This window comes from Bacillus rossius, chromosome 1 (genome assembly GCF_032445375.1).
Source record: "Bacillus rossius redtenbacheri isolate Brsri chromosome 1, Brsri_v3, whole genome shotgun sequence".
Classification (NCBI taxonomy): domain Eukaryota; kingdom Metazoa; phylum Arthropoda; class Insecta; order Phasmatodea; family Bacillidae; genus Bacillus; species Bacillus rossius.
Genome location: NC_086330.1, coordinates 347,081,782 through 347,103,775, shown reverse-complemented (window position 1 = coordinate 347,103,775; position 21,994 = coordinate 347,081,782). Strand labels below are relative to the sequence as shown.

At 37.2% G+C, this 21,994-nt stretch overlaps 1 protein-coding gene across 1 annotated transcript in view; it reads right to left on the bottom strand.

Annotated features, from left to right (window-relative positions):
• LOC134528183 (nardilysin-like) overlaps positions 1-21,994 on the bottom strand; it is a 103,312-nt gene that overhangs the window by 26,470 nt on the left and 54,848 nt on the right. The window contains exon 12 of the mRNA XM_063361572.1: positions 16,760-17,015. Within this exon, the coding sequence (XP_063217642.1) occupies positions 16,760-17,015 (256 nt within the window). The remainder of the gene's footprint in view (positions 1-16,759; positions 17,016-21,994) is intronic.

The following is a 21,994-nucleotide window of genomic DNA, read 5'->3' as shown; positions in this document are numbered from 1 at the left end:
AATTAACAGAAATAAAAAGTTATCTGATGTGTAAATTGTCTTTTAAAGACTTTTTAAATGTTATAACTTTTATCTATTCGTTTGCGTCGCCGTGGTGTACCGCTTATAAAAATGTAGCTAGCACTAGTTGGCATCATTCATGTTTGGTTATGTAGTTATGTTGCTTCCCATATAGAGCGCGCACGCGTAGTCGAATATCAATACGTATCTTGCCGATTGCATGCAACACGCGCTCTCTGTCGAGTGCCGAGTTAACTACATTTGTTAGCCTGCACTCTTTCGTGGTGTGTACTATGACAATAGTTTTGCGTTAGTTCAGGCTCGCATTCGGGTCTCAGATTTTGTTTTTCTATTTAAAGTTGAAGAAAGGTTTTTGTTGCATGACTTATTAATTTAAATTGTTTGGGGTGCTTTTGTATACATACAGAGCCGTGTCTAAGGGGGGGCAAAAGGGGCATTTGCCCTGGGCCTCACATTCTAGGGGGCCTCAAGTTTTATTTAAAAAATATATCATTATTTAAAGTGAATTCCCATTTAATATCTGGCGTAATAATAACTTGTCTATAAATTTAGATAGGCCCTACCTATTTATTTAGTTTTGTAAAGCATGATTCCACAATAAAACCACACCGTGCTGTAACTTGTATAGTTTTATTTATAACTACTGAGTAAGTCACATACATCGACGCCGGTCGCCGATAACTACTGTGGTGTGGACAAAGCGAGTGGATTCATTACATACCACAACAGCGATTGTGGTGCTACGGGTGCTATTGTTCGATTCGAGAGGTCGATTAATGTGATGTGTGATTCGTTTTAGTTTCAACATATGTCATGTAATTAATGTACGCGTAAAACTTCTTAATGTAAGATTGACGAACAACAATCAATATCCCTGTTTTAATCTATTTGTGCAACTAAAATATGTTTTAGTGAGATTTTAAAGCTATTAATTTTGTTTTTGCAGTAATGATTTTATTTCTTTTAATGATTTTGTTGGTTTATGAATCATACGAACTCGTTTATGATGTTCATGTTGGTAGTTGTGTTCAACAATAGAGAAGTCCATCAGGCGGGAATAATGTAAACAGACCTTGATACTACACCAGAGTTTTAGTTTGATAATAATTGCTAATTGGTTGTGTTTTATAATAATGTCACAAAATGAGTGTACGTAAATTTGATAGTGGTGCTTCCAAACGTAAAGCAAAAAGAAGAGAACAAGAATAAATAAACAAACTTCCAAAACTTACAGCCTTACTAGAACCATGTGATTGTGATGGTAATTTGCCTTTGACTTTACCACTTTCAAGCTCTGATAAAGTTAAAGAAAACACAGAAGTAACTAAAATAGATAATTGTAATCTCATTAACACAACTCCAGAAATTCCCATAACTTCTAGAAACTGTGCTAGGACTGAAATAAGTGTAGAGTTTGATAGTGCAGTGTTAATAGAAGAAATCCATCAAGATCCTGCGGCATGGCATGGCAATATCACTGACGAAATGATTAGTTATTGTGTTGATAAGAGGCCGGACTTTTTTTAGTAATAATGATGGAGACTACACAGCTTCTGCTAGGCAATATCCAAAATGTACTCGTAAACTAACAACATCTGCATTTGTGAGAGTTCTTGAAAATGGAGAGCGACAGGAGAGAAAATGGTTATTGTACTCTAAATGTACGGGAAATGTGTTTTGCTTTGCGTGCAAACTTTTCAGTAATTGTAAACTATCAAAATTTGTAAATGGTTTTTCTAATTGGAAGAAAACAGAAGAAAAATTGAGGGAGCATGAAAACAGTATTGAACACAAAGCATGTTCTTTAAAATGGGTTTCAAGAAAAAATAAGAAAATGTCAATTTCATCACATTTAGATGCACAAGTGACTACTGAGACAAATTACTGGAAGAATGTTCTTGTTAGAGTAGTGGTAGTTGTAAAATTTTTGTGCAGTCGTGGTCTTCCTTTTCGTGGGGATAATCAGATGCTTGGATCACCTCGTAATGGTAATTACCTAGGAATTTCGGAACTCCTTGCTCAGTTTGATCCTTTTTACAGGAACATTTAAGGATACATGGGAACAAAGGAAAAGGTCATGTATCGTATTTTTCTTCTGATATATGTGAAGAATTCATTGAGCTAATGGGCAACGAAGTTCGGAAACACATGCTAAATGAGACTAGACAGGCAAATTATTATTCACTGATAGTTAATTCTACACCTGATGTTTCCCATATTGATCAGTTATCTTTTGTATTTAGATACTGGCTTAACGGTAACATTTTGGAAAGGTTTTTGTGTTTCTTTCCAATTTACAGCCATACAGGAAGAAATTTAAATGAAGTTGTAACCTGTACTTTAAAAGACAACACCATTGTAATCCAGGATTGCCGAGGTCAGAGCTATGATAATTCAGCCAACATGTCAGGAAAATACGAGGGCCTACAAGGGCACATTAAATCAATAAACAGCTCTGTGCTGTATGTTCCATGTGCAGCACATTCAGTAAACTTAGTAGGAAAAAACCGTGTTGGTGAATGTATTCATGCAACAAAACTGTTTCTGTTTTTAGAAAAGCTGTACTCATTTTTCGCTGCTTCCACTCACAGGTGGTCAGTTCTTGAAGAAGTACTTTCGAAAATAGCGGAAAGCCAAAAATCACTGTCAAGAGCTTGTCGAAAACAAGGTGGTCATGCAGAGAATATGCATTGAAAACTCTCGTCATTCATTACGATGAGATTTTCTGTGCATTTAATCATATGTTCAACGACAAAAATGAAACGCAAGTCACAAGGATGGAATCGAACTCCCTCATGAAGAAAATGCAATATTTAGAATTTGTTTTTATGGCCGTATTTTGGTACGACATTATGGAAAAATTCGGTGCAGTAACCAAGCATCTACAGAAGCCTGGACTCGATGTCATAACTGGTCATCATCTGATGAATTCTTTGAAAGATTTAGTTTCCGATTTGAGAAATAATTTTGATGAAATTGAAGTTAAAGCAACACAACTAAGCAACCATGTGTTACAAACTTTTGTAGATACTAGATCTTACAAAAATAAAAAATTTTTGGATGGAAAAGACGAACTTTCAACTGTTGTAACATCCCGCGAGTATTTCAGAATCTCCACATTTATATGCATTGTGATAAGCTCCGCATGGAACTGGAGAAGAGAGCTGCTTCCTACAAAGATATTGCCTCAACATTTGGGTTTCTTTGTAACTTAACTACAGCAAGTGAAGATGAACTCAAATCTAGTGCTACCGAGTTGGTCAGAAAATACAGAAATTATCTGCAGCCTGTTATTACAAAGGAATTATTACACTTATCATCATTTCTCAGAGAGCAACAAGTTGAAGACAGTGTTACATCATTCACTCCACAAAAGGTTTTGCAGCACTTATATAACAGTGATATAATTGATGCATTTCCAAATGTAGCAATAGCACTGCGCTTGTATTTGACACTAGCAATCACAAAATGTGAAAGTGAAAGATCATTTAACTGTCAGTTCTGATGAATCAATGCCGATCTACCATGTCACAAGAGAGATTAAACTCGTTGGCGATGATTTCTACAGCATTTCATTTGATGGACTCATTAACTTGTTTGCTGCTAAAAAGGCAAGGAAGATGTTAATTGCAAAGTGAGTTAATAAATATGTAATTTTGATTGGTCGGGATCTGCAACTCATAAAATTGTGTAAATATTTGAGAACGATTTAAGACTTTCGTAAATAAAGCAGAGAAATATTGGGGGTGGGTTTTGACTATGAAATATTACTCCATTTCAACTAGAAAATTTGCTGTTAATTATTTTGTTTTCCCTGCATAAATATGTTTCATATTTCTGTGTATACAGGCTGCATTTCATTATGGTACTTCTTGTCCTTTTTTATGTTAGTTATTACATAAATGTCAATGCAAATATGAGTTTTTCATATCTGAAAATTATCACTACAATAAAAAAAAGGGGGGGCCTCCGAATATTGTTGCCCCAGGCCTCGCATTCTCATAAAACGGCCCTGTATACATACTCCACTTTTTAAATAAACGTACTTTCCATGACTTTAATAACTTTACCTAACAAAAAAATATTTTCCCCCACATAAACGTCGCACCCCTACTTTTCAAACTTGATTTTAATATAAAATGTGCGACAATTATGCCATAAAAAACAGTACATACAAATAAAGACAAAAATAAAAGTGCCAAAATAATATGCTAAGAAAAATTATTAAAAGTGTAAATATGACAACTTTACAGTTATAAAATTAAATTAATTTTGGCCTATTTTGTGGTATTTCGTGGTTCATGACTAGGGCCCCCTGAAAGTGGTAAATAAAATTTTCAGATTTCGTCATTAAAAATTACCAAAAGCGGTGTTAAAATTCACTTTTAAAACACAAAAGCGGTGCTAAAATTCACTTAAAAACACAAAAGCGGTGCTAAAAACTAAAAAAAAAAAAAAAGCGTGTGTTACCGTAAATATATCTGAAATTATTTAAGTTAAATAATTTTACTTGAACCTACTCATTACTGAATAGTGAATACCCTAAACAAATAGGTTACATATATTTATATGACAATACTTTTGATTTAGACACTGATTATTAGTTTGTTCCCATAAACTAATCTGGAAAACTATTAATCCCTTTAACAAAATCGAGGACGCATCACAACTACGAAATGCCAAATTGATCACAACGACGACAGTTAGAAAACTGCTGTGTACCACAACGCCGAAAAATGTCATTACAGGGCTGCCACAAAGGTTGGGTTAGGTTAGACTAGGTTAGGTTAGACTAGGTTAGGTTAGGATAGACTAGGTTAGGTAAGGTTAGGTAAGGTAAGGTAAGGTTTGATTGTGGTATTTCGGCGTTAAGGTACATTTAAGAAACGCACACAAATTCATTCAGTTGTTATTTCGGCGTTGTGGTCAATTTTGACATACGGTGTTATAGTATTTCCGTGTTGTGGTTACGACCCAACAAAATCTATAAAAACTGTTGGCCAACTAATCATCATCGTCACACCATTCGAAAATTAATGTTTGTTTACATTTTTCCATTTTTTGGCGCGATTTAAAATGCTTGTTCCTGGTTCGCCCGAAAATCTGCTTGATACTACGACGCTGTTCCAACTATACGCCAGCGCCCCCGGCTGACGTGATATGGCCACTCACGTAAGGCTGTTCCAAACACCGTTCACCCAATCATCTGCTTGCTTTTGTATTTATACGGTGTCGCTGTTTCAAGCTGACGTCAGTGCCCCGAGCGGTGTGTGTACGCTTTAAAACTTTGCCTGTTTGTCTTATCTATCCAAACATTATGCCGGAAAGGAAAATAAACGCCGTAGTTTTGCGAATTTTAACAGTATATTTTTGGGTTTAACATTATAACGTGAGCGTGTGTAAGCTTTTGTTTGCTTTAGTTCATTTATGATTAATGTTTGGCGGTCATGTTGCGGTGTTTGTTTTGTAACACCCCTCGTGCCTCAAAATAGAATTATTTGGAATTAATTAAAAAGGCCTTGGAAACATGCTGGATACAAAAAAATAAGTTAAATAAATAAATGGATTTACCAGAGGCGGCACGAGTTGGGGAACAAACAAAATTTAGGAACTTCCTGTAACAAGCAAAGGGGAAGTTGGGGGATCGTTAACGTCAGTAAAATAAAAACTACACGATTAACTTGATCTATAGTTTCCCTGTTTTATTTGCCCTGATGAATTATCTTGTTCCATTATATTAACATACATAAGGTTTTACATAACAAGTTTCAAAGATTAACAAAAGGAAAACGAAAATAGGCCGGCCTGCACTTACTTAAACCAATATACAAACATTTGCATTATGAGTTTTACACCCAAAGTTGGATGGATCCGATGATTACATTGATAATTAGTTCGATTTGTTTTACATTTTCTTGAGAAAAACACTGGTCGCTGGTGGGTTGGTCATCCGGTTAAGATAGTTCGTAGCTAGGTAAGGGGGAAATGTTGAATTTACATTACCACCCGGGGTCTTCAAACAATCACGTCGGGTAGTAGAAGCGTTTCTTCGAATGTGACCCACGGAACAGAAAGGGGGGGGTGGTCACGAGATGAGAGCAATCTCTCCCCGTCATCGAACCCTGTCTGCAACAGTCCAAATCAAAACTGATTAGAACTGGTATACAGGCAGTCTATGGGGCAGAAAATGCCCAAAGAAAAATTTAAGGGAAAAAAAGGAGGGTTCGCGAATTATCACTCACCAAAACAGGGGAGTTGCCCAGCACGCTGCCATCGTGGAGTCAGCCAGGGACTGGAGCTCGCGAATTGCGCGGCAGGACGCGGATGAATTCTTCATGATTAAAAATTTAAAAGAGAAAAATTTCTAAGGCAAATAACTAAACTATGCAGACAGACTAATCTACTAGAATTGACTTGAGGGATAGCATCCCTTATACAAGGCGACTACATATTCGTTAACGGTCGGATGAAATCTAGCCGATTCGCCGATACTCGATGGAGGTCTGTCTGCGGACGCGACGCGAGTTGATCTGTGTCGCGGCAGGACGCGTCTCGTAATTAAAAGTACCCACCGGCTCTAACAGGTGGAAGGGGGGGTGTCTGGGCCGCCGAAAAAAACCGAACTTGCCCGAACGCGGGCGGAGAAAAAAAATCTAGCAGGAGTCTTGAAGTTGGCCACACTGGGCGACCGTAGAGAACTCTGTCGGAGGAGTCTGAGTTGAAAAGAATCGACTCGCGCCGGGCGTCCATATAATTCAAGGCAAAGAAAGTGCTGCTCTCTGGCGCCCTAGAGGGTAGGCAAGCGGAGAAGTTCGCGACTTAGTCGCTAGGTGGTGCTTGTGATCAGTTTTGGCGCACTCGCTTTTGCGAGAAGACCTTGAGAACGGTCACTGGTGTCCAGGGGGTTACGACCGGTCATTGGTCTTACTTGGAACTGAGAAGGGGGGGAGGTGGGGTAAAATGCAACGCTGATGGGAAACTACGCCCCGTCGTGGCTACAGAGGGGCGAATATAACACTAAGACGTGATGAAAAACGCGAATCTCAGCTCGTCTCTGCGAACTGGTCGCCTGCAAGCTACAGGCTTGCCTTTGCAGTTAGGCTCACGAAGAGAAATGATATTACAGGCTTGAGGCGTGACTGAAGGCGGGGGAAATGGTAAGCTGTCTGCTAGTCAGGGATTAGGCCAGCAGAATATCCGATACGCCGATGGGAAAGGGGCTTCAGGGCACTGAGACAAAGTTTAACTCAGAGGAGTACACCGGACTAACATATTAAAATTACACTATAGTAGAGCAAATAAAATTTCCACACAAAAATTTAAAATCATAATAAAAATTTAAAATATAGTGTGTCGAATTTACAAATTAACGGCACATACTTCCCCCCTGAAAGACGGAGTCAGGGTGGCCCACTTGAGCCACCAAAAACCTTGGTTCCAGAAACTTACCCTGTACCAGGATCTACTGTAGTAAACTACTTACATATAAAAAAAATATCTTGATCAAATCGAAGGTATATTATAATTAATTAATTAACACTTAACGATGAATGATGTAATGAGGAAAGTTGATCTCAGATGTTGGGAATGGTGTCACGTGACAAAACTCTAAAGCTGGGCGCTGTGAGGCGGGCCGAAAAGCACTGAGGCCGAAACAAGGGAAATGCGTCCTTGAGCACTCAGTGACTGATGGGGATTGTAACCCCTGTAAATGGGTATGGTAACCCGTAACTTACAAAATATATTTGGGAATAGAACCCCTGTACAATTGTCTTTCCATAAAAGGCCGAAGGCATTGGGACTTTGCCCTGCACAATCAGGCCATGGAGAAGACGGTCAAATTTTCTGCTTCCCCGAAGGTAAAACAGATCCTCAGTCCCAGAGTGACACCGGGCCTAAGGGTAAGATTCCCTTGGCGGGTTTTTAAATTATCGGGGTTGGAACCCTAAAATATCAACAATCCGTATGAATGAATGAATTTAAAAAAATTAAATATTCGACAAAGTTAGAAATTTTAGCGCATACCACTCTGATGTTCAATATAACTAACTAATATTTATTATTTAAAAGTTTTCTTCAAACAAGATAATAAATTAACAACTCTTCGCACTCAAATTTAAATTGTTTAAAGAAAGGTAAAATGTAGAGCTGGGCGGGATCCCGATTTTACGGGAAATTTCGGAAATGAATTTTTCCCGAAATTATTCGGGAAAGTAATATTTCCCGAAAATGTATATTGATAATTTTTCTGATAAAATCACTGCGTAACCTATCTTTAGGTGTCTTCGTAACGGAACATAAGTTTTCTGTGATGACAGTAGAACCTCATTTTTACGTACCTGAGATATACGAATTTGCGTAATTAACGTATTTTTTTTACTGGCACCGTTATTTTCCCTATAGTTTTAATGCATTATTTTCCCGTTTAATGCTAAGCATTTCCCGCAATTAATGTTGCATTAGCGCTCCATTTTATAGCTAACCGTGACACACGTTTAGACGGAACAATAAAAGTAAAGCGAATTGTGTAAACTGTATTTAGTTTACTTTACTACGTGCGTTGGTGGCCACGGCAATTTCTCAGCTTCGTTTGCCATTGTAAACATTTTTTTTTGTGCCACTTGCCAAGGTGTACCATACGGCCATGAGTAAAACGTTTGGTGATGTGAACGTTCAAAGTCTTGTAAATATGGCGTCTTCGTGCATGTTCGGTGATGTTCGTTTTAACAAATAAGAAATATTGCGGAAAGACGTTGGCGACACTGATGTATATTACATCGAAATGTATTTGAACGTTCATAATTTTGGTGTTTAGGACAAACGACGGTGAAAGCAAAGATAGGCGTTGAGAGAAACTGTGGTGAAATGTTATTTCTAAATATTTACATATCATAAAGTTTGTCACCGATGCTGTTCCACACACAAAGCCGAGCGCCAGAGATTCAGGTTCCTTTCTCTACAGAACAACATATTCAATGTATTTTACTCCGGTTTTAAAAGCATTGTGATATTATCTGTGTTGGCGAGTATTTTAGTGTGAAGTTTTTTACATAAGGTGTGTGTGTTTACGTACGTGAATTTCATCATGGAAAGTCGCCACACCAAATTAAAAACTCCTATCTGGTCTTTTTACCAAAAAATGCCAGATAATGTGTCTGCACAGTGTAAACAATGCAAAAAGGTTTTAAAAACCAATTTTGGTAGCACATCTGGGTTGCTTCGACATCTGATGCAACATTCAAATTTGAAAAAAGAACTTGAACAGATAGAAGCAACACGGAAAGGCGAAATATTGGGGAAAAAACTTTAGAACCAACAAAGAAGCAACTTCGCTTAGACGAAGCTTACAAATGGCCTTCAACACATGAAAGGGCCATTTCACTGACGAACTGTATTGGGGAATGGATAGCTGATGCTATGTTGCCATACAGTACAGTGGAAAATCATAAATTTCAAAAAGTCCTTAAAATAGCTCAACCACTTTATTCAGTGCCATCTCGTAACACTTTTTCAAGAAGAGTAATACATGAACTGTACAACAAAACAAAGGCAAAAATGTCTGAACATATTGCCAATGCAATAAGTTTATCCAAAATTGCTTCTTTATCATTCACTTGTGATTTGTGGACATCTGCTAGCAACGAAGCATTCATGTCGCTGACATGTCATTTTATTGAAGATTTTGACATGAAGAAGTACTGTTTAGGGTGTTACAGCTTTCCTGGTGGACACACTGGTGAAGCAATTAGTGAGAAACTAGTAGAGTGCTTCAATGAATGGGACTTAGAAAATGCAGGGGACAAAGTGGACATGTAGGGGAGGACGGGGCAAGTTGACGAGCGGGGCAAGATGACGAATGACTTATTTCCACGTCATGGCACTAGATAGCACCACCTAACAGACACTACTAGCGCTCCACACTGGTGGGCACTAAAGAATCGCACAGTGAAGCCGCTGCCACCATTTAGTTGTTTGTTAGATGATGTTCGTACATTTGGTCTGACGTATTGTAATTTTCAAGAACTTCGAAGTAATATCTCATGGACAAACAGGTAAGATATTTGGATATTCAATGCCACACATTATTACCTTAGACTATATACTTTTCTTAACCACTATATATTGTTAACCTTTTATTTTTTTTCCTAGCGAAAAAATCCAATACTAATAACATTGCTGATCGGGGCAAGTTGACTGGGGCAAGATGACGACTCGTCATCTTGCCCCAAGTGCTTTATACGGTTTTTGTGGTATCCACATACAACTCTTTTATAACTTTTGTTTGATTTTCTGAGCTTTATAATCTCATAAGCAAAATGCAAGTGTCATCACAAGCTCACCCATGAAAGCGATTCTGGTTCAGAGGAGAGCTCAGAGGATAGAACAAGAACGTTTGAAGCAACAAAGACAAGAGTCTAGAGAAGCCAAAAAAGGAACTGTTACTAAGAAACTGAAGCTCGATTCTCGAGAAAAATCCAAGAAGCTCCAACTTTCGACAGGCATGACTTCAGCTCAAATATCCGAAGTGCAGTGTCCAGTGTGTGATGAGATTTATGTCAATCCTCCATCAGAAGACTGGATCGAGTGTTGCAAATGCCACACATGGTGGCACGAGGACTGCTCGAACTTTGAAGGAGGAAAATTTGTGTGCGATTATTGTTTATAAAACACCAACTCTGAATTAGTTATGTAAGTTAACTATTAATTGTAATTTTCAACAAACCAAGCCTTTAATAACATGCCTTATATGTAAAAACGCATGTAACAATGTTAAATTAGTTAGTTTACAGTAGTTTGCATTCTAAGAATAAATATGTTTAAACTTGTGTCAAAAATGTCATCTTACCCCGTAGTCAAAGTCATCTTGCCCTGGTAACGGGGCAAGATGGCACATTTGCATTATATTTTTAAAAGGGCAGAATTTTTGAGATAATATAGAAATATAGATTTTTTTCATGTAGTTACACCACGACAAAAGACTATTCTAATAGTGTCTGGAAAGAAGGAAATCGTATTTCCAAAATTAAAATTATAAAAAATGGTGAACTCTTAACATCGCCAACTTGCCCCGTCCTCCCCTACATTGTGAGTGATAATGGACGAAACCTTAAGTTGGGACTTTCGCTATGCAAACTTAAGTTTACGCAGCTGCAGTGCTTTGCACATACACTGCAGCTTGTATTGCAAGATGCTGTTAAAGTAACATGTGAGATCAAAGAGGTACTGAAAAAGTCACGTTCTATTGTTGGACGATACAAACACAGTGCGCGAGCAACTGAACAGTTGCATCGAATTCAAGAAGAACTAGATCTGCCGGTACTAAACTTGATTCAAGACTGTCAGACAAGATGGAATTCAGAGTTTTTAATGCTGAAGAGATTGTTTGACAACAAGATACCTCTTTCTCGTCACTTACCAACACTGAACATGGACAATCTGCAGTTGAGTGAATGGAACCTTATTGACTCTTACATTAATATATTGCAACCATTGTATGATGCTACAACCCAACTTTGTGGTGAACGTTCACCATCAGCATCAATGGTCATTCCGGTCATTTTTTCTCTAAAAAATTGTCTGAAGGCCTACATCAACACCAATGCAAAACAGGGATGGGAGTTTGCAAATGAGGTACTTCTGGCTCTCCAAGCACGATTTCCATGCTACGATCGAAAAGAGCCATACTATACTGCAATGTTAGTAGACCCGAGGTTTAAGGCTGTTGTAATTCCAACGGAAGAAAAACTTTTGGCACGTAACCACCTGGATAAAAAAGTAAAAGAAATCACACAGGCAACGGCACAACCAGGTATTGTTTAATTTATTTGTAGGCCTAGTTATTTTATTTATACAAAAGCCACTATAGCATTGTGTAAGAATGTGGTGTTTCTTTTTCTTTCAGTAACAACTGCAGGTACCAGTGAGTTGGCACAGAGTTCTACTTCTCTCTGGAGTGTTTTTGACGAACTTGCTGAGAGCGAATCAAGTAACCAGATCATGTCATCAGAAACTGATTGCTATTTCAGTATGCCTGTTATACAAAGAAGTGATGATCCCCTAAAGTGGTGGAGAGAAAAAGGAAAAGATGCGTTCCCTAACGTGTGTAAAGTTGCAATGCAGTATTTAGGCATCCCTGCAACAGAAACAGCAAGTGAACGTGTGTTTTCTTCTGCTGGGAACATTGTATCCCCCAAGCGTATGTCCCTTACCTCAGAACATACAGAGGAACTGGTGTTCATACACGAAAATGGAGGCATTTCATAGTATTGTTTATTTTTTCAAAATTTTTATTTTAATACTATGGCTTTTAAAAGTTAAAATGATATGGTTTTGATAGCCCATTTTTTAAATAAATAAATTTGCTTGGATACAAATTGCACTTTTAAATAATTCCCGTTCCCGTCCCGTTTCCCGAGGGAAATCATAGCTTCCCGCCCGAATTTTTCCCGAACCAAAATTACCTATCCCGTACAGCCCTAGTAAAATGCAATAAACCAAAAATTATCAACCAAAAGGGTTATAAATTATTATGGAGCGGTTAGATCTTCCATGACTGCTGATAGGTTTCACACTGCCTGAGAGGGGGTTTGAACATAGGCCGTCCAAAGGTGAGTGCTGGGGATCTAACCCAGTAACACTCTATGGTCATAGGATTTTTCACCTAGAGAACCGAGTCTCGGCTCGTTGGCTCGTAGGACCCTTCTTTTGCGCTGCTCGTTGGCTAGCTTGACCTAGCTCCTATTTTTTTTTTTAAAAAAACACATAAAAGAAACCTGTTTGCCGTCTGGAAGTCACGTAGCTCTTACTTAAGTAAACTATATCATCGATAACGATGTAAAAGAAATACAACTTTAGGGTAGAATGCAAAGGAAACAAAAAAATGGCTAGATGTGACAGCTTCTGTGCTCAGAATCGATGTACGTCACTGTACATCACATTTACGTGCAAGGGAAAATAAAGAAATAAACATGTACAAGTATTAACGCAAAATCAGTACAAAAAAACACTACAAACATTATTCTTGCTTAATTTACGAATTATGATTATTAAAAAAAATTGAACTTAATCAAAAATTAAATAGATAAAGTCGTCGAACAAAATTCATGAACATTAAAAAAAGACTGTCAGAGAAGTATTACTAAGTTAAAAAAATAAAACAATTTACGGCACGCAGCTTGTTCAAGACTGAACTTACATCTGGAAAAATTAAAAATTAAAGTATCTTAAATTACATAGAGTGTGCTAGCCTAGAGACGGGATGCTTATACGTACCCCAAATTAATTTAGTGGACCCCTCGTTGGAGGTTGAAAGGATTTCACCACTCTCGGTGATTACTATAAACTTTACAATGAGGCTAGTCACCTCGTAGGTACTTAATTTCGGGAAATACGTATTTTAATATGCTTGATTATATTATTATTATTATTTTATCACTATATTATGTTTTCAAGTATTATTACTTTAATAAAGTAGGACGTGAAATTCTTATAAGGCAAATGACTTTCAGTATAGTTTGAAATCATTATTATGATGGGGAGGAGCCCTTGATATGTAAATTAAAATCTATATTTAAATATTATGTGCGTATTTATTAGTAATGGCGTTAGTAGCCTAAAAAAGTACTCTTAACTTATAGTTATTTGTTCATATGTAAACTTAATAATTAAATTTAAACACATTAAGCTGACTACTGCGGGATAACAGTGGAAAACAATAAACTTATTTGGCTCTCAGTCATAAAGTAACTACGGCGGGCGGAGATAAACAGAGCCCGGCGTCACGACAAAGACGTCAGCTGTGGTCACCCCTCGAAGATAAGCGGGCGGCAGAGGCCGCTCGAAGAAGGTGGGGGGGGGGAGGAGGAGGAAAACAAACATGACAGCTCCCATGTGGCTGTCGGGAAAAGGATGTGAGCGGAACAGTTGCTCACGTAAAAATTTGCTATGGTCCAGGATTAATTGGACAAAAACAAAAAAAAATATACGTCGCTGGCATTCGTCTCGCGCTACTGGGAAAGTAAGGTTCCCGGTGAGATTACAGTTGGACACCCCTACAAAGGTCGCACAGGGCGCACAGGGCGCTGAACTGAACATGAAGCCACGGACGTGCGCCGTGAGAGATAACCGGCACGTAGGGACGGGGGAGGGGTGTCTGTGGCCTTGTGTGTGTCTGCGGCTGCGCCGCGGCAGGGACAACAGCTGTGGCTGGCTGAAGGACGTCTCGCGCGCTACGCGCTAGCCTAAGTCCACACGGGAATTTAACTCAAGATAAATTTTAAAGATTTAACTCATTATAACTAAGGGTGTGTACCAGCGATCAGTTTACAATATTATTACAAAATTGTTATTATCAAAAATTAATAAAAAAAAATTTTGTACTTTTATTTTTATTTTAGATATGCTTATATTATTCAGGTATGCCTATAGACCAAGGTAACCACGCTCTGCTACCAAGTTGTAACACCCCTCGTGCCTCAAAATAGAATTATTTGGAATTAATTAAAAAGGCCTTGGAAACTTGCTGGATACAAAAAAATAAGTTAAATAAATAAATGGATTTACCAGAGGCGGCACGAGTTGGGGAACAAACAAAATTTAGGAACTTCCTGTAACAAGCAAAGGGGAAGTTGGGGGATCGTTAACGTCAGTAAAATAAAAACTACACGATTAACTTGATCTATAGTTTCCCTGTTTTATTTGCCCTGATGAATTATCTTGTTCCATTATATTAACATACATAAGGTTTTACATAACAAGTTTCAAAGATTAGCAAAAGGAAAACGAAAATAGGCCAGCCTGCACTTACTTAAACCAATATACAAACATTTGCATTATCAGTTTTACACCCAAAGTTGGATGGATCCGATGATTACATTGATAATTAGTTCGATTTGTTTTACATTTTCTTGAGAAAAACACTGGTCGCTGGTGGGTTGGTCATCCGGTTAAGATAGTTCGTAGCTAGGTAAGGGGGAAATGTTGAATTTACATTACCACCCGGGGTCTTCAAACAATCACGTCGGGTAGTAGAAGCGTTTCTTCGAATGTGACCCACGGAACAGAAAGGGGGGGGTGGTCACGAGATGAGAGCAATCTCTCCCCGTCATCGAACCCTGTCTGCAACAGTCCAAATCAAAACTGATTAGAACTGGTATACAGGCAGTCTATGGGGCAGAAAATGCCCAAAAAAAAATTTAAGGGAAAAAAAGGAGGGTTCACGAATTATCACTCACCAAAACAGGGGAGTTGCCCAGCACGCTGCCATCGTGGAGTCAGCCAGGGACTGGAGCTCGCGAATTGCGCGGCAGGACGCGGATGAATTCTTCATGATTAAAAATTTAAAAGAGAAAAATTTCTAAGGCAAATAACTAAACTATGCAGACAGACTAATCTACTAGAATTGACTTGAGGGATAGCATCCCTTATACAAGGCGACTACATATTCGTTAACGGTCGGATGAAATCTAGCCGATTCGCCGATACTCGATGGAGGTCTGTCTGCGGACGCGACGCGAGTTGATCTGTGTCGCGGCAGGACGCGTCTCGTAATTAAAAGTACCCACCGGCTCTAACAGGTGGAAGGGGGGGTGTCTGGGCCGCCGAAAAATACCGAACTTGCCCGAACGCGGGCGGAGAAAAAAAATCTAGCAGGAGTCTTGAAGTTGGCCACACTGGGCGACCGTAGAGAACTCTGTCGGAGGAGTCTGAGTTGAAAAGAATCGACTCGCGCCGGGCGTCCATATAATTCAAGGCAAAGCAAGTGCTGCTCTCTGGCGCCCTAGAGGGTAGGCAAGCGGAGAAGTTCGCGACTTAGTCGCTAGGTGGTGCTTGTGATCAGTTTTGGCGCACTCGCTTTTGCGAGAAGACCTTGAGAACGGTCACTGGTGTCCAGGGGGTTACGACCGGTCATTGGTCTTACTTGGAACTGAGAAGGGGGGGAGGTGGGGTAAAATGCAACGCTGATGGGAAACTACGCCCCGTCGTGGCTACAGAGGGGCGAATATAACACTAAGACGTGATGAAAAACGCGAATCTCAGCTCGTCTCTGCGAACTGGTCGCCTGCAAGCTACAGGCTTGCCTTTGCAGTTAGGGTCACGAAGAGAAATGATATTACAGGCTTGAGGCGTGACTGAAGGCGGGGGAAATGGTAAGCTGTCTGCTAGTCAGGGATTAGGCCAGCAGAATATCCGATACGCCGATGGGAAAGGGGCTTCAGGGCACTGAGACAAAGTTTAACTCAGAGGAGTACACCGGACTAACATATTAAAATTACACTATAGTAGAGCAAATAAAATTTCCACACAAAAATTTAAAATCATAATAAAAATTTAAAATATATTGTGTCGAATTTACAAATTAACGGCACAGTTTACCATTGACGAGACAAGTCTTTTACCCTGTATTTAAATTTCGCGTAAAAACACTGCGATTTCGCGTTTTAATACAAAATTTCGTGTAAAAACGCGGTGTTATGGCAATTTCGCGTAAAAACTGTATTTAACGGTGATTTTGGGTTTATCGTCATTTAATCGCGATCGCAAAAAGAACAGGCCCCTATTCATGACGTTACCTGATTGTATGTACCTATTTATCATCAGCAGACTTGAGCTTACACAGTAATGATATAAATTTTTGGAACTTGTAAACCTCGAGAACTGATCCGATTCTGTTCCCAGCCCGAAATTCCCTATCCCACCCAGCTGTACAGCCAGCCCAGGAAACATCGAGTGGACTCACTTGTGGACGGACTCCATCATGAGGGGGGATATGAAGTTGAAACAGTAGTAGGCGGTGGGCTGCTTGAACTTGGTGTCCTGCTTGTGCCACACCTCCATCGTCACGTCGTCGCGAACCTTGACGGGGTGCGGGGGTGCCGGGCCGGCGAGCGGCAGGCGGTCGAACCTCGTGGGGAGGAAGACGTTGGGCGGGGGGAGGAAGAAGCCCGGGTCCAGCGCGGCGTCCCGCCACGCGCTCAGCCACTCCTCCGGGACGTCTGGCGACAAGAGCACTCGGCGCATGCGACACCGCTCTCTCCACAAGGTCCTCTGTACGTGCGGTCACTGCCGTTTCACTCTCACGTGACACCTCCAGCATGACTCGAAGTTGGTGTCCAAGTTGTTCAGACCTTTAAGTACAACCTTAAATCTCTTAAAAAAAATACATTTTTGAAACAGGTAAAAATTAAAAAACAAAAAAATAAAATTATGTATGTTTATAGATAATGAGAAAAATTATTTAAACATCTAAAAAAGTAAAATTAACTACAAACTTTAAAAAAAAATTGATTGTATGCTCTAGAATGAGGCACATGAAATCTGAGAATAAACAAGCACAAAAAATTGCTATTTTAACCCCAAAACACAAAAAGTTAAGGGCAATCCACATTGAAGTAAACTTGCAGCTCATTACGTTAAATTTGCATTAATTCTACGTAAAAGTTTGTAGATAATAATTAACTCGATTTATATTGAAATGAGGAATTCTATGTTATGGAAAAATACAAAAAAAATACATATTTAATTTCTGTAAATGACATTAAAAAGTAAAGTGTCAATTCAGTGTTAGTGTGCATTAAAAAATTTTTCTACTCAAGTTTGGATGTATATTTTGAAAATATATTTTGGTAAATACTGTAATGTTGCAGAACCCTGCCCTCCTAATTAAATAATTTTTCTTTTAAACTATGTAAACAATAATAAGTCAATGTTTTTAGAGTGTTGTGTATGTTCTGAGACAGTATAATCAGAATTTATGGATACTAATATATGTTATTTTCACTTGCTATGGTTTTTAAGAAGGTATTTTGTATTTTAACAGACGTTTTTAATCATTACTATTTTTTATGAAATTATTCACAAATGAGCCGCTGTACTAGATTTTTGCATGTTTAGGCCTACTTTTTCAGGTTATTTCTAAATGATTTTTATTTTTGTAAAGTAATTCGTATTATGATTATTGTTCTTAATTTTAATTAACGTATTGCAATATAATTATAAATCACGGTACTGTGTCTGGGCTGGTGTGATGGTTAGAAAGAGAGGCAGGAGAGGCCTGTAAGTGGAAGTGAGAAAGAAACAGTGTTTCCCCGCCAACCGAGATAAAGACGGTAATTCCCCCCCTGTATGGGAACTGAGTGATAACTGCTCTCTCACGGTGTGGGAGAGAGAACGAGAATGGGAGTCCCCGATTTCGAGGTGAAATTGAAAAGAGACTGATCAGGGGAAGCCCAGAGTTCTGTGTGTAAAAGATCTTTTCATGTGTTGTAACTTGTTCTGTAATTGGCTGATATCTGTAGAGTGAATGAAGCGTGCGTGTGATTGGTCGGTGAGGTCATGTGACGTCTACTCCCTGCGTGGAGGAGACGAGTTCATGAGATCACCAGTCGTCTGTCGATCGCTGCCACAGTAGGTCGCGTTTGGTGGCTTCTCACTGAATTATAATGTAATGTACTAATAGATAATTTCACGTTGGTGGTCGGAGCCAGGCCGAAGATTAAATCAACCTAATTTGTTTTTTTTTCTTTCGGACAATGAATTAGAAATTGCGGCCACCTTCGTCGGCAGTTGGCTCGGGGCGGAATTCGTTTTCGCTGGGTGCGGTCCTCTTCGAGGTCGTCCCATTTTCGTGTACTTGCAGTAAAACATTACTGAAGGACGATATTTTTTTCCGGTAAATTCTCATCATGCGAACTACGAGCATCTTTTCGACAGTCAGATATACATGTGGAACGAGTGAATGAACAATTGTAAGTGTTTGGATTCGTCGGGGCATTCTGTTTGGAAAAAAATAAAAAAACAACAAAATTTGCAATCGGCGTTGAACTGTTTTATTTTGTATATAACGAACCGTTATAATACAAACACCGTTACTACACTTCCATTATAGCTTAAATAAACATATTTGAAAGCCATACTTTTTAGTTTTGATCAGTATTTTGAATGCTATATTTTTTATCATAGAAAAAAATTATGCCCACTACGAGAATGTTTAATCTCTAGTATCATGTCATAAGTACCAACAGACATTGGTAAAAAAAAAGTTAGATGTTATTTTTAAAAAACGCTAATTACATCATTATAAATAGTAGGTTTTATTTGCTGTCAATAAAAATAATTTTATTGATCAACTAGTTTCACAATTCATGTTAAGAGACACAGAACATGTACATAAAACAATAGGTACTCTATTAATGAGAGTAAAAAAGAACTGCAACTTAAACATTCAAAATTTTTCTGTAATGTTCCTTGGAGAATGTTATAAATAAAATAAAAAATTCCTTTCAGCACAGCTTACAGGCGTAGGTAGATTTCGAAATATTTATTTTTGGAAACTTCTATAAACTCCTGAAACATTTAAAGAATTTAATGTACATAACAACCTAGTATATGTTTGCCAATATTAAAAAAAGATCGATTTAACATTTTCTCATATACCATGCAGAGAAAATATTTTGAAAGTTGTTAACTTAATGCAAACAGCATTAAATGTCTAACAAATTTCATATTATACTACTAAGATAATTATGCAATTATTTCTTGTCATCCAAGCAATATTTTTCATCCCTTTCACTAATACATGGCCATATAAAAATTTTTTAGGACATAGGTTTAAGGTATCATTAAGATGGTTATTAATAAATTCTGATGAATTTGGTACTAAGGAAGTTATATATGTATATTAAATTCAACCCTGCTTTTAAGGTCATAGTTTGATTAATCAAAAAAATTGTTGCCAAAAGATTTAGATAAATTTAGAAGTTTTACAATAAATTATAATGGATTTGATAGTATATCTATTAATAAGAGTAATGACTTTTTATGTATTTCTATCCACATATTTCCACCCCTTGCAGTAATGATTTGTTACATAAAATTTATTTCCGATAAAAGTTTTCAACAATATTTAAAAAGTCAAACAAAAATAAATTCAATAAAGTACATGGTAGGGGAGATTTATTTATTTTATTATTTCAAGTCCAGGTAATGGTTTGTATTATTAAAAATTGTTTAAACAAAAGTTATGAACTTTTTTATAATTCAACCACACAACACACAACAATCTTGCAGTAATGTTGGTTGTTTAAAAAGCTATTTAAGACTAATGTTATAGATGATAATTTTAGGTTTTACAATAAAACAGAATAGATTTAATAGTGTACATGGTACAGAGATAACGAATGTTTTAAAATTCTACCCCTTTATTTTTTCAACACTCTGCAACAATGGTTCGTCTTATCGAAAATTGTTTCTGACAGAAGACTCAGATAAAATTTACAAGATTTACAAACTATTTTAACATTTGATAGTGTACTTACTAAGGGAAATTGGATTTCTTTTTTTATTCTACCCCTTATTTTTCCAACCCCTTGTAGCAATGGTTCATCTAATCAAAAATTGTTTCAGACAAAAGTTTTAGATACAAATTATTCAATTAATAATCAATTTGCACTAATTCAATGTTTTTGTCCTCCAATTCGTGTTTTTTTAAACCCCTTGCAGTTATAGTTGGTCTTATCAAAAGCTTATTCAGACCAAAGATTTTGGTATTATTCCTATGAGTAATAATACATTCAAACAGATGTGATATTGATATTACCCATATTATGAGAGTTACAGTGATTTTTTTTTTTTAACACACCTTCCCCATTTCCACCCCTTTGGTTGGATATTGCCCATTAACAAACTCAATAGAGATTTTCCACTACTAGATTTTATGTATCAGTTTGGAAAGTATTTGTGAAAAACTGTGACAGTTATCATGGCCACAAAATTATGATTTATGTGTGTGTGTGTGTGTGTGTATATATATTATATATATATATAAACACACACACACACATGAAACGAAAAACTATATAGAAATTTTCTTAAAGTCGCACCATGGTAACGGCTTCAATAGGTAGTATTTCTTTGAAATTTACCTACTAAGAAGGAAAGCTAAACTATTTTTACGCAACATGTACAGCAAGATTTTATGGTTTTATATTTTTACCTGTTTCATAGTAAAAAAATGTATTACAAGTGATTGTATTTTTACAGAAAATTGTGCATTTTAATAGCATTGCATATAAATGAATTAAGGTATTCAAATTGTATATTTTACATCATGAATCAAAACAAGATAACTTATGGTTTTATTGGAACTACTAAACCTACAGAACATTTTAGCAACAGAAAAAAATATTGGATTGATTGAACGGTTTGAATTTCTTGCCGGCAATGACATAGGTAGCTTCAATTTTAAATTTTACTTTTTATGACTGTCATATTATTATATTAATATGAATCAAATAATCAATACACAATATTGAAAGCCCTATTTTCTTATTCATTTCCTTGTGATGTTTCTCAGTATGGCATAAGATAAAGACTGCTTTTATGTACTCAACTGTAAATTAACTTTTTTAAATAAATAAAATTAATTTATGTTCTTTACTTTTCTATTATATTTTGGAAATAGCACACACAGAATATAAATAAATTTTGTAACTATTATTTACTTACATATAAATAAATAATTAAATAAATATATTATGGCTTCTAAATAAAAGCTTTAATATTTATGAATTAAATTTATATTATTTTGAAATTTAATAAAATTGGTACAATTCTGGTGAGTTTTGTTTCATATTTATCTTGTTTTTCAGTGTTATTCAGTGCACTGACATACATTTTGGTGTTATGTGTGTATTAACTTAGTTTTAGAGTTATGTTTCGTATTATCTTTCATTTCAGTGCTATGACCACTGTGGGGTGTACTTACTTCCATTTTGATGTTCTTTTGGTTTTACTGATATTCACTGTATAATCTGCCTCTCTTTATGCTTTAATTGGCTATTGCTATGTTATCTTTATGTTAAAGTTGGATCAACTTCCATGTTATGTAAACTTTATGTTGTCACTAAAGTCTGTGTGAACACATTGAAAACACTGATTTGCCATCCATGCATGCACATATTGGTAACACAAATTC